Source organism: Astatotilapia calliptera, chromosome 23 (assembly GCF_900246225.1).
Source record: "Astatotilapia calliptera chromosome 23, fAstCal1.2, whole genome shotgun sequence".
Classification (NCBI taxonomy): domain Eukaryota; kingdom Metazoa; phylum Chordata; class Actinopteri; order Cichliformes; family Cichlidae; genus Astatotilapia; species Astatotilapia calliptera.
Window position 1 is genome coordinate 22,648,521 of NC_039323.1, and position 14,157 is coordinate 22,662,677.

The 14,157-nt window shown below is 42.4% G+C and overlaps 1 protein-coding gene across 6 annotated transcripts in view; it reads left to right on the forward strand.

Annotated features, from left to right (window-relative positions):
- Positions 1–14,157, forward strand: part of LOC113016073 (nck-associated protein 5) — a 184,935-nt gene that overhangs the window by 58,060 nt on the left and 112,718 nt on the right. For 5 of the 6 annotated variants that reach the window (XM_026158596.1, XM_026158586.1, XM_026158587.1 and 2 more), the window contains one exon: positions 2,475–2,548. In XM_026158596.1, coding sequence (XP_026014381.1) covers positions 2,475–2,548 — 74 coding nt within the window. Of the gene's footprint in view, positions 1–2,474; positions 2,549–14,157 lie in introns of those variants that run through there. The other variant, XM_026158593.1, reaches the window with a different exon arrangement.

Genomic DNA, 14,157 nt, shown 5'->3' on the forward strand with positions numbered 1-14,157 from the left:
CTCTGAGACTGACAGATGGCTTTAGGGCAGTGTTGTTAGGCACTGTAATTGGTTGCTTTCCAAACATGAAAGATTTGTCATGCTGATTAAGTAAAAATGGATGATTCCAGTGATGAAAGGGATGATGGATGGAAACTGAGTTAATGTCTTTTGTTGTCATTTTTTTTTTGCATGACAGAAATTGGAAAATGTGACACCACACTGTTAAGCATCGATCTGTTGTCGTTCTTTGCCCCTATTTGCCTAATGGTCACCAGAGTGCCCTTGAATGCAAACTCGGCAGGACACCTGGGCCTTTGCCATGTTCTCCTGGCACTGGTGCAAGCTGCTGGTGATGGCTGTCTTTGAGTGGCAGTCTCAGATGCGAGATTAGGTCCAATAATTGCTTAAGAAGCAGCAGACAAAACAACTGTGCTTAATGTATTTAGATCAGCAGTCTCTGAACATCTGGTGAATTTGCTCTCAAGGCCACAGCTTAAAAAAGCCCATGTAGTGATAACAGAAGTACTTTAGGTCTGTTCAGGCCCCAGATGTGGTTCGCAGGGAGGTCAGAATCATTCTGTCCTCATATTGCTCAATGCAAATTATTAAAAGTGCTGTGTTACAGGCTGTGAAATAGTTCAGTGTTTCATGTCTGAAAAATCAATAAGGGCATTGAAAGCCTGTGCCAAATAGTTGTATCTGATATCATTGTGTATGTGTTTTTCCACAGTATCATATGAAGTGTTCAGGGACCATCATTGCTACTCACCAGTCATGTTGTGGTAATGTCATAGCTTCCCTGTGAATCGGGGAAAAGACATAAAAACAATGCTTATAAGTAGAAGTAATAGCATAAAGATCGGCAACGTTCATGTAGTCATGACAATGTGTGAAGCTCAAAACTTTTACCCAGGAGACTGGGTTTGTGCTCTGTGTGAAACCAAAAGGGAATATTGAGCTGACTTGTTGTTTCTGCTTTTGTAAATGATCTGTTTTACCTGTTACTTTGCTTAGGCCTGGGCACCAAGCAACAGTATTGTGCAAAAGTCTTGAGCCATCCCCCAATCCTTTGTGTTTTGCTAAGAAAAACAGAATCATTGTCATGCTGCAAAATGAAGCTGCTGCTTTTGCTATTATGGCAAGAAAAAATGTTAAAAAAAGATTAAATCATAATCACGTAAAGTATATTATAATGGCAGAAAGCCCTTAAGTCAGCATGCTGTGTTATCGCAACAGTGTTACTGGTCAATTGCATTGTTGGTGCTGGGGTTATGTTGGTTTTGACCATTAATGCAATATTAGACCATTTGTCAAATAATTGGTCATTTTTGAGGCTGTGTTGCTGTTTTTGGCTGATTATGTGGGATTTCCCAATGTGTTTCCCAGAAAAGTGTATTGCTATGATATAGTGTATCACTACAACAAGAAAAATTTCCATATTGACCAAACTTGTCTCGTGTGGACACTCTGCTGTATTTTATCATCAAGGGTTTTCCCACAAAGTTTGGAAACTGCAGACACTGTGTTTGTTTTTCATTTTTTTCCTTGAATTCTGGTCTACAACAGTGACTTTGTGCTTTATTGAAGGGATTTATTTTGGCAGTGACTAATTAGAGAACTGAGATTACAATAGCTGCAAAGGGAGTTATGTTCAGAAGCAGGCCAAGGCGCCGTAGTTGCAGTAAAAGCAAAAATAAAAGGATCTAAAAAAAATGGATGGTTTGCAGATACTATGACCATTTTTCCCCTCCTAGACTGAGATTTCTGGCAGATTTCCTGTGTCGTTCAGTGGTGCTAGGGACTTCTTCTTGGGAATCCCCATTATTCAATTACACTCACAGCACATGATGAGAGTGTCTGGAAATCAATGGAGAGCATCTGTCCCACAGAGATAACCATTTACCCATGAGATGTATCGTGAGCTGTCAAGCTAATATCTAATTAATTAGTCTTAAACCTCCACCGCACTGATCTGACAGCACAGTGTGTGCTCTGCTGTGTACTGCAGGTAGACACTGAGTATCTGAAAACCCAGATGTTTGAAGTATGGTGCCCGCTGTATGTGGCCTATTTCTCACAGTTACAACCCCCTTCTGCTATATGATGTCAGACCACTAAGAAGCAAATCATTAGGCCAAAGCCGAGAAATCCTAACATCTGTTTCTTCCATTCTGCTCTCAGCCTTAGCTCATTTTGTGTGTGCTGTAACTCAGTAGCGCTATTCCCAGCTGACATTACACTGCCGGGCTTGCTTCTGGGCCAGCCATTAGAAGTTACCCAGAGGTACTTCTGGAATTACACATGGAGAGGGGATAAGAGGCTAAACTGAATTATCACACCTTTTAAAAAGCACTCCTGTCTTGACGTTCTTTGACATTTATGAAAGCAACACGAGGATGCAGTCAGGGTGTGATTTTGCATGTATTCCTTTAATCATTGTTAGCATTTGACTCTTTGATCATTTACACATAAAGTTTTCTTTCTCTCGGCAGGAATACATGGACGCCAACAAATGCATTGATGAACTTCTCAAGCAGCTCGAGGAGGAGCGCCGAAACGTTCGAAGGTAAGAGGTTCTGCCTGAAGATATCAGCAGCTGCCTGCAATTCATTGCCAACCAGAGGCTGCAGAACAATGTTGTTTGGTTTTGAGCTTGAGACAAGCTTTGTGCACAGTTCTTGAGAAATGCTTTTTGTGTTGGAAGCACACTAAAAGTGGCAGACAAAGGGGGAGACTCCAGGCTCAGTTTGGGGTTGACTGGGGGCATTTCTCATGGAGGTCCTTTGGAGCAGATTTGCACAGACAATGGAAATGAAGAGCTTATGGAGATGCCAATCTAATGACCTTGTCCCCTCAATGCTGCTATCATCCTTTCCCTTCCAGCGATGCACAGCCCCCATAGAAAAGAGAGACAATTTTTAAACTTCACCCTCTTTTGTACAACCCTTTCTCCATCTCAATGGAGCTGTATTCCCCCGGCTCAAAGTAATTTTCCCCCTGAGTGAGCAAAGAGGGGCTGGGGGTTGGACAGAGGGGAAAGGGGAATAAGGGTCTCAGGATCGGTGGCTGCGGGGGGTTAAATGACCACTGACCATCCCCTTTACTCGGCCAGGACAGCCCCTTAATAAAGGAAGTGATGTGTAAAGGAATGACCCTCTCATCTAAGTCATCCCCACCCAACTTTCTAAGACATCTCGTGTGAGAGCCAGAGTGACCTAATAGCCACTTAGATGACCTGTGCAAACTGACCTGGGGACCAAATGGTTTCAAAAGCCTTGAACTTGTACAACTGCAAATGATTGAAGTACCCCGATTACCCTGGAAGCTGCATGTGAAACACAAATGCCCCGAGTAGTGTAGATTGGGCATTAACTGGTCATTAACCTGCCAGCGCCCTACCATGGAGTCCATGTGATGTCTGATTGCCCACTAGTGAAAAAATAGTGGATAAATGCCAGTGGGCTCTCTTCATGGTGCTCCCTTTTCAAAGCTCTACCTGTCCAGCTTCTGTCCAGCTTCCCATTTACTGTTTGTACCCCATGTGAGAAGGAAAACCCCCCCCTTTGGAGTATACTCCAACCTGATCCTTCTAAGGTTGTCCAAACTGGCTTAAAAACAAGGTTAGTACCCTGTTTCTGATTGGGTACATTATACCTTTAAATGATCTAATGCTACATGGCATTGTACTTTGAAGTGCTTAAGCGTTGACATGTAAGCGTTGTGTCTTAGCCTTTGGCCACGTCTCTTCCTTTTGCTCTTATCTCCGCAAGGCATCAAACTTGGTCTTCTACAATGTTTTTCTAGCCATTGTGCCATTGTGTAAAACGCTCAGTCAGTAAAAGTAGACAAAACCTGAGAAACCAAACCAAACCACTAACGGTCAGTTTGGTATGTTTTAAAAAGGACTAGACAGATTCTCTAAGTATCCCCCAATGCACCCCTGCCTTGTAAAACTGACATTTGTTTCCTTGAGGTTCAAAGATATAAACTCACTCATAACTCAAAGTAGTTTTTGCCATTTGAAGTACATCTTTCAAGTCAGTATCTTGATTGAAAGAATCATGGATAAAGGCTCCAGTTTTTCACGTAATGCTGGTGTCTTGAGGAGAAGTGCTATTTACAAAGATTGCTTTTGTCTTCCATGGGCTCCAGTGAGAGATTCAACTGTGAGGGGCTCTGCATTGTTGCAAGCCTCTAGATGTTGTAAACAAACCAGTGGAAATCCGTACTTTGAAAATTCCTTGTCTTTGAAGCTCAGTTTTTAGAAACAACATACCACCAGCCAGGATTTGTTCTCATTTCTTTTCCAGTGTTGTTCGATTCAGAGCGGCGACAGTGATGAATGATTTCACAAAGGCTTTTGTTCAGCTAAAACATAGACCTCGACTTAAAAAAAAACAAAAAAAAACAAAAAACAAAAAACCGCCTCCTTTCCCTTATTAGGCAGCATCTCACGATGCTGTAGATGTCTCGCTCCACCCCTAAGAATATGGGGCCCATCAATCAGTCAAGAGGAGAAAGAGAAGCCCGTACATTCCTCTAGTTCTTTGCATCCTTCCTTATGACCCAGTGACCTACTACATTCATGGCTCTCATTGTACCATATTATGGGGTAGTTTCACACTGGCAAAGTACACCAATTGGACAATTATGGCTGATCTCTGTCCTGATTTCACTTTTTTCTTTTATGTTAGAAGGCAGATACTACTTTCATTTAATTGCTAAATATGTACATCTTGGTCTTACTTTATATTTTGATCAAATGGGAAACTTCTTTTGTCCAGTTTCCTCAATTTTTTTAAGGACACACTGCACACCATGCTGAGATATGCCAAGTTTTTAGGTAATAACTCTTTGGAAATCACCTTGTTGGTGCACAAATACTATTTTATGTCTTTCAAACTGTGTTATCTTTGGAATTTTATATTTAGACACAACACTGGTTCATCCGTTGAGTGTTTTATGCTTGAATGATTCATAGGTCAGCGTTAAGTGGCTTAGGAAATGATAAATAATCCTCTGAAAATGGCCAGTAACAAGTACTAGACTAAAAGTGAGTGAAAAAGTAGCTAATGTCCAAAAAAAGCTTTGAAAGACCTCCAGAAAGCCTGGAGGGCTATTGCCCGAGAGTGCTTGAATACATTTCAAGAATATCTGGCTCATTGGAAGCAAAATATGAAAGAAATGAGTGGTGGATCGAGACTTTTGCATTTTTATAAATTAAAAGAAAACATGGATGTGGTGTGTTGTGCAAAAGCTGGAGTTTTCACTGATGTTTGCCAAGTGGGTGTCATCTGTACCTAAACAAGCTCCAAATGTCGCAGAGCTACAGGTGGTAAGTGTAAATTAATGAAAAACATGGATTATTAATTATCTGAATCTAATTAAAGATAATTTTGAGTGTCAGAAACACCTGCTATATCCTCGTCATCCTAAAGCCCCATGAGTTCGCATGCAGATACACAATCGCCGTCTCTTGCACTCGGTCGCAGCATCATTGCTCGATGGAGCACAAAGCCCCAGTGGGATGCTGGCCGGCCTCTCCCACTCGATCTATTCAATGTGACCACGTCCTTGACAGACGGAAACAAAAGCTCCACGGCACAGTGTCAACATCAGATGGAGCAAATCCAAATTTGGAAACATCAGACACGTTGTACAGTTGGACACCAAACCCAGGGTTTCCAGTTATTCATCGTTTGTTTGCAGGGCACTCATTAAACATGATGAAATGTCTTTTTAAAGGTTTACACTCTCATTAGTGGTGGCCTTGATATGCCGCTGACACACAGTTGAGTCAGGGCAGGTTGGATGTGTTGAGGAAAAAGAGTTTATTAAAGTCGTTGCTGAGTGACAGACATGTGGTGGTGGGGAACATATGGATGCTCTGCAGCACTAAAAAGCATGACGGGCGGGGAGTGAGTTTGCATGACCTCTTTTTGACAAGCTGCTGTGTCAAGGCACCGTGACTGTGTAATCTTCCCTGTGGATTAAAACAATGCAGATTAGTTTTTTTCCCTCTTTCCATCTCTACTTTCCCACTGTTGATTTGTCAATGTGCTGAGCTGGGGTTTTTTGTTTTTCCACAAATCTTCCCCTGACCTTGTTTTCAGTGGCCATAGCTGGCCAGTGTAAGGGGTCACATGGCCCAGAGCTGGTCTCACCTGCCATTTTCTGCCTGCTGGAGCAGATGGCGTTTGTCTGTGACCCTTTCCACACCTTGGAGGACAAGGAGGGATGAGGAGGGTGGCTGGAAGGCGGTGTGGGGTAGGACTGAGAGAGGGGGGGGGCTCCCTCATAGCAACTGGGAAGTGGGGAGTTGTGATGAGGGAGCAGGGAGGGAGGCAGGGGACTCAGCTGGAGATGCTCGGGGCTTAGGACAGGTTGCAGGGAGCAGGCAACTGCAGCTGCAGCCCAAGTCGAAAGGACATTGACGACGACATCTGCTGATCAATAAGCTATTTGTCATGTTCATAGAGCAGCCCCGCTCCGAAGACGGCAGAGATAGAAAGCGGAGGTCAGATCAGATGTGCTCTTAGGTGGGGGATTATAGCTAATAGGACTTGCTTTGTGTAAGTGAATTCGCCTGTGGGTGGAATTGAAATTGGTCCATTTTTTCTCTGAGAAGCAGCTCAACATTTCTGCCTATTTGTCCTTGATCATACACTGTTTGAGCTTTAAGACCAACTATCAAAGACTGACTGGAAAGTCAAGAAAGTCCTTTCTTGAGCTGCAAATTCTCAAAATTGTTTGAGCTATTAAAAGTTTTCTGAGAGACTCTGAATTTTCTTAAAGTTTGTCCTTTTTAAGGGCTCGTACAAAGCGCCTTCGCCTTTAACAGAGGATGGCGGCATTAAGTGAGAGAAAGAGCTAAATGAGTGAGCCTGTAAACATGCCAGAGAAAGAAAGACCACAGGAGCACAAAGCTGGGAAACCGCTTTACAAATCTGGACCTTGCTGATGTTGCTACAAGCCATATCTGGCCTCAAAGACGCCTGTGTGCTGCCGGCGGTCTGAGCAAGATGAAAGGCTGTAATCCTCAGCTGAAGTATGCGGCGAGGCCTGCTCTGCCGATGAGGAGGTGGATAGGGTTCAGCCTCCCGCAAACCCCTCCGACGCCCCGAGGATCTGCCGTCTCGCTTGGGCGAGAGCCATGCATTTTACAACTTTAATTGGATAAGTTGACCGGTCTAATGCAATAATTTGATCACGCTAAGCCTTAAAGAGATCTAATATGCTCCCAAAGTATATTTGTGCGCCCTCTGAAGTAAATGACTGAACCTAATCCATCCATTAGAGGTCACTTTACGGCCCAGGAGTCCAGACTCCAAAATATCTTAAAGGAGCAGTTAGTGGGCAAATAAATCAGTCTGTGAAACCCTCATTTAAACCTTCATGCGAGGGTGGAATTTGCCTTTTTAAATTTGTTGGTATTTTTCCTCAAGACTTTGTTATTTTTTAATAAAATGCTCGATTAAACCTTGTGGAGTGTAAACCATGAACAGCCAGTGGTAAAATGACAAAAGTCTCTGCTCTTCATGTATAATTATCTGGTTTTGCATATTATTTTCCTACTTGATGGCCAGTACGAGTTGTTTAGCAGCCCAGTATAAATTATCAGTCGGTGGCCGCCAATAACATAACCGTGACTGCGTGGTTTCACTCTGCTGAAAGGAAGATATGATGAGTTAAGTGTGGTTTAAAAAAAATCCAATTCAGAAGCTGTAACTGTGACTTTTCCTTTCAACTTAGCTTTCCCTTTGTTATAATATTTGCTTAATTTTCACCCATTTGTTTGGTTAGTTTTAGGCACCAGAGATACTTGGTTTGGTTTATGAATGTTTTTGCTAAAATACACCCTTGTAGCATAAATCTTGTACTATAGAGCTGAATTTATTGTGTACCGTGTGTTCTATGCTCTGCTTTGTGACCAGAGGTTACACGCACTTCACAAAGCCACTAGATTTATCTTGCTGCTTACCTTAAATATGGTATATAAGGCAAAACACAGTTTGTATAATTCTAATGAGCTTGAAAGTCAATATTTGAAAGTCAATACCTTTATTCTTCAGCACAGTCTGAACTCTCTTAGGCAGCTTTTGTGTCATGTCTTCAAGTAGTCTTCAGGAATAGTTCTCCATGTCACGGGTTGCCGGGGCAAGCCGTGCGAATTATTAAGGACCCAAAATGCAGGTGGCTTCTGAGGTGAGCGAGCTTTATTGCGACAGTGATGTACAACACAAAAGAAAGGATGGCGAGAAACAGAACTGAAAACACTCTAAACTGGGAAAACTAAAACTTAAACAACAAAACCTGAACATGAACGAGGGTACCTTGCAGGGAGAACTACGCGGGGAGAATGCACAGGATGACGGGGCAAAATACACAGAATAACCGAAGGGCATAACACAGACGAACCAGCAACAAGGACGAGGGAACACACACTATAAATACACACCAGTAATCAGGGGATGGGAAACAGGAGGGAAACACACCTGGGAGACATAACAGCTGACGAGGCAGGGGAAACGAGACCTTCAAAGTAAAACAGGAAACACACTGACTGAACACAACACACACCAACTAAACACAGGCTGGGGGACACAGACATAGGGACATGAAACGTGAAGCAGGAGAATACAAAAACCCAAGATAACCAAAACCACAGAATAATAATAAACTTAACATAAACACGGAGTCACAGACTCCGGACCATGACACTCCAGGCTTCCTGAAGGACATTCAAAGCTCTTCTTTGGATGTTTCTGCCTTTTGTTCTCTTCTTTTTCCACATGATCCCACACTGCTTCAATAATGTTGAGGTCCGGGCTCTGGGGAGGCTGATCCATGACTGATAGTGCTCCACTGTGTGTTTTTCTTGACAGTGGGTTTGGGTTGTTTTCATGCTAAAAAAAAATTAAATTGCGCCAATTAGACTCTTTCCAGATGTTACTGCATGTTAAAGTCTGATGGTACCTTTCTGTGTTCATAAATCATCAATTTTGACAAGATCTCCAACAACACTGGATGAAATGCATACCAAACCATAACAGAAACTCCGTCGTGTTTTACAGATGGCTGTAGACACTTTTTTACCCGTCTCCTAACCTCCATCAGACTTGTTTCCACTAATTTTCAGTTCAGTTCTTCTGCAATTTTCATACCTCAGCTTTTTCTGCGTATTTCCCTTCTTTAAGAATGGCTTCTTGACAGCCACCCTTCCACCGAGACCATTTCTGATGAGGCTTCATTCAGCTGAAGGTCTACATGCATTTCTCAGGTCCAAGTTTCTTCAGGTTTTTTAAGGACATAGTACACACCAGGTCGACCAAACAAAACATTCCTTGGACTTGACTCAAATTGAGAATGAATGAGAAAAAGATGTAGAAAATGTCCAAAGAAATAATGCTGAAATTTGTTGTAAATAGCAGTAAGTTGTTAACATGTGTGAGAATTTGTTTTCTTGAAGGAAGTAGCAAGTCGACAGAAAAGCTTCTTGTTTATCTTGACCTCACTTCACTGTGAACACAATGATAACCTCACTGAAGCCTGAAGTTAAGGAGGTGACACCGCCGCCCTGTGACATAAGTCAACACGTGCTAGGTTATCTTCTCAGAAACTCGCTAACTCTGTCTAGCTGGGACGATCTTCCCCATCCCCCCACACCAAAACAGTCCAGGCCCTGGTAAAATACATGCATCAGTTTTATGGAGCTCATGAGAGGAAAAGGTTAATCGAATGGTTTAATGAGGCCTTTTACCGAAGCGTCTTCAAGGTCGTTTTCATAGGTGCATTCCCCTGTTCATTGCATATGAGAACCTGCCAGTAATATGCTTCGCCTCCCATATCATTCACCTTAAGCCTTCATGTTTCTGATGTTTTCTGATTGGTTTCAAGGTTAAGTACACTGCAGAGCCGTAGTGTACTGGCTGTTTTTCTGAAAATAGCTTAACCTAATGGATCTGTCCTTTCCCTGTACATGCAGTGTTTCACTAAACCATTTTCTAGTGGTTTCACAACATGCATATGCAGCGTTTTAAAGGACTTGTGACACTTATTCTTGGCATTTCCACTGAATGGGGTATTATCTGCATTCCTAAAAGCAATTAGGTGCACTTAAGAGACTTTTTGCCAGTGGGATTTTGTGTAATGCCTAATTACTGCTGGTGTTTCACCGGGTTCTCAGACACTCAAGTTAAATGTATTGTACTGTAAAGAAACACTTCTACACATTAGTATATTACTTTATCTGATTTCAGCTGAATTGACTGTTCACCACAATGTTCAGGTCTGTAAACTTTAGTTGAGTTCTTCACCGTACAGTGAATAGATTTTTGTCAAGATCAGCTCTAGGGTGAATATGTTATGACTCCTTTTATGCTCCTGAAAGTGTGCCGTTATTTTGACTAAAACATGTGCTGCGAAGCACTCCGGTAAACATCCTCGCTTTAAGATGAGCAGATTGATAGAGCCCGTGTGGTTTTCATTGTTGACACAACCTGTGTGGTGGCAGTCACAGTGGTTGCAACCATGCTATTTACCCCCAGCTCAGGGCTCTCTGGAAAACATCCTCATGTCGTTGAGGAAACAGGAAAGGGTGAAAATGTGTGAAAATCAAAACACTGCAGTCCTGAAAGTGGGTGTCCTGTGAGTCTCTGATGAAGTGATAAGTTGTAAAATTGAATGTTTCTTAAAGTAAATGTAGAATAATGTTTCAGGACAATGTACTGGTCAGTTTTAAACAGAACTCTGGAGTCGGATCCTAAGTGGAGCAGGTGGGATGGATAAACAAACCCAAAGGGCTACAAATTAGACTATACAGGCCTCAGCTAGTATGTTAAATGCTCTTGACAGTACAATTAGAAGAAGACTGAACAAGTATAGTTTGTAAGGTCTTTCGGGAGAAGGAACAAAAGTGCCTAAAGACGAACATGGCAGCACAGCTTAGGTTTGCATCTGGACATAACACAAGACTTCTGGAACAAAATCATTTGGACCAAAGTGAAAATGTGTGGTCATAAAGCACAAAGCCAAACACCTCATATCCACTGTCAGCATGGCGATGGAGGGGTGATGATTTAGGCTTTTCTTGTAGCTACAGGACCTGGACACTTTGAACTCCTCCGTATACCAAAGTATTCTAGAGTCAAAAGTGACTTTATCTGTACAACAGATAAAGATCGGCCCAAAATGGGTGCTGTGACAGTACAACAAATACAGAATGGCTGAAAAAGAAACGATTCAAGGTGTTACAATGGTCCAGTCAAAGTCCAGACCTCAACCTGATTAAAATGCTGTGTTGGGACCTTAAGAGAGCTGTGCATAAACCTCAATGAAAGAAGAGTGGGCCAGAATTCCTCCACAATGATTTGAGAGACCGATAACATGAGACACAGAATAATTACTTCAGTTATTTCTGCTAAAGGTGGTTCTTTAAGTTACTGAATCATGAGGTGGACTTTTTCACAGGGCTGCACAAACACATAGAACTGATTTTAGAGAGACAGGTGGAAACAAATTTAGGTGGGGCAAACAATCCCAAAGGAGGGGAAAGAAGTAAAACTAACATTTAAACTCAAACAGGAAGTAACCAAAGGACAACAAATTGACACTGAAACATGAAAACGGAGGTGGGAGAGAGAAATGTGAGTGGTTAGAAAACAACAATAGAAACCACTAAAAACAAGTGGCTACCACAAGGGCCACAACATATGCTGCTGACCATTAAATCATAGCTATTAAGAAGACGATAACTGTCCATCCTAACAAGAATTAACACAAAAACATGATGTGCTTAAGTCTCTGTCAGTGGTGTAAGGCGCTGCATGGATCATGATGAACATAGGGTGGAGAAAGCAGTTACAGATGCAGGAAGGTGGGGTTTTAATAGTCCTGTAAAACCCCACCCAAGTGTCCTGCATTTTGGGATAATCTTCCCCATCTCCAGAGATGAGCTCCTGCAGCACTGCTGCAAGAGGGCCCGGGGCTGTAACCAGAAAGTACAGCATATAAACACAGTGAAAAAGTGAATGTCAGCTTCTGTTAACCTCTTGGTAGCTGGAGAGAGGCTGATGGTTGCTTTAGATCACAAGGACTGCAAAGCCTTGTTAAACGTATTACAGGTAAAGATCAATATCAATTTAGAGACTCCCCATCTGGTTTAATGATTGGTTAGAGTTCACAGTTTTCACTTTTCGGCTCTGAACATAGAGCTGGTCAGAGGTTCAATTCTCATCTTGCATATTTGAGTCAGACACTCCATATTCTCCCGATGGATCCATTGGTGTGCTTGATGGCTAAAAAGCACTTGAAAGGCATAAAATGAAGCGGTGAATGAATGCTCGTGTGACTGGTTGAATGTGGCTTGTAGGGGAAAAGTGTTCTGAGGGCTCGGCTGGAGTACAAAAGCACCATTTAAAGCGTATCTAATTTTGACCTGCATTTGACCATCTCTAAACCTAATCGAGCTTCTAAGTATAAGTAAGTAAGTAAAATTTATTTATATAGCACATTTCACAGATAAAAATCACAAAGTGCTTTACAATAAGCACTTTCTGATTGCATAAGAATTAGAGGATGCATTAAATGTTGTGTATTCTAAATTTGCTGCTTTCTTTAAAAAAAAAAAAAAGTCTTTCTGCTGCGAGATCTAACTGTCCCTTTGATTAGAGGAGGCTAAAACTAAGATTACCCCATAATAGCCCCCATTTGTGAATTGTAATCACACAAGGAATGCTCTTTTTCTTAAAAAAAGATTTACTTAAGTTTAATTAAAGATACCGCCATCAGCGTTAATCCAGCTCATTCCACTCCTAATGACTTTAAACATTTCCTGAGATCTTCCAGAGAGGAAAATCTCGGTGCACTTGATGATGTCTCACTGGACTGGCATCGTCCCCCACCCCCCCCCATCAACCCCCTTCCCTGCTCTAATGAAACATGACCGAAGACTGCGTTGCGGGTTTTCATTGTATTACACACTTCATCTTGCAACAAAGAAGTGAAATGACACACATGTAGATGCTCACTAACATGCAGGGAGTCTCCGGAGGAAGCCCCGCCGTGTGATTTGCATCTGTCTTGTGCAGATCCAGGGCAAGCTAGTGTTGGGTAAACAAACAGGCCTGCCTGTCTGCAGAATGGCATTTCCTTTACTCATCATTGTGCACAAAATACTCCCTGAACCTCTTCCCAAAAGATTCCCGTCCATGTTGACAGCTAAATATCCACGCCTAGCACCACCGACGTGTTTCCAAATGACTTTGCACCTCTTGCTTGCTCAGACATTTTAGATGGTTGCTCTCAGAAACAAATCTCAAGCCCAAACGTTTGGGCTAATCTAGTGTACGATTAAAGGCTGACTGGGAACACACACCTAGACTGTAGAATCGACCAGTCTGGTAATGACCTCAAGTGACGCACGCCGGTCGCCCCTGGTCGCTCATCTGTGATCAAGCTGCAGGGGATTAATGTCACGGAGGGAAAGTGTGGCTGACCGCCAGAGCAGCGGGCCGGCAGGATGTTTGTGCGTTCGTGTGGTGCACTTACTCTTACTTTTCTAAACATTTCAGGGCCATGTACTACACCTGAGTGCACCTACACTTCACTACAGTTGAAATATTGCCAGCTGCAGTGCTTTAAAAACTATCTGTTGTATTTAGCTCCATCTGGGTCAGCATTATCATGCTGCCCACAAAGTAATGCATCAATTATTTAACACTGGAAGGAACTGTTCTTCATAATGAGCACTTTCAAGCCCTCTCTAGCCTCGAGATATCGCTCTGATGAAATGCGAGGCATATCCAGTTCGACGGCAAAGCAAGCTGTGCGTTCGTTTTACGTGATGTGTTTATATTTTACAGGCCAGTCCAGGAATCGGTGCTCGCTGTTGTCTCATTTTAAATAATTTTTTTTGGGTGGTAAATTGAGCCAAAAACTTTAATTTGTGCCAGATAAATCCATTTAACAAGGTTACTGAAAGCTTTGATTCCAGCATGAACTCTCCAAATGGGAAATTTGTTTTGAACTCACTTGCAAAAATGCAGTTTACACATCGTGACAGACTTGTAATAGAGTATTTTTGCATGGCTGAATTGCTACTTTCACTTCAGTAAGCGTCCTAAATACTTCTTCAACCGCTGCACACATACTACTACTACGAGCACCAGCGTCCTT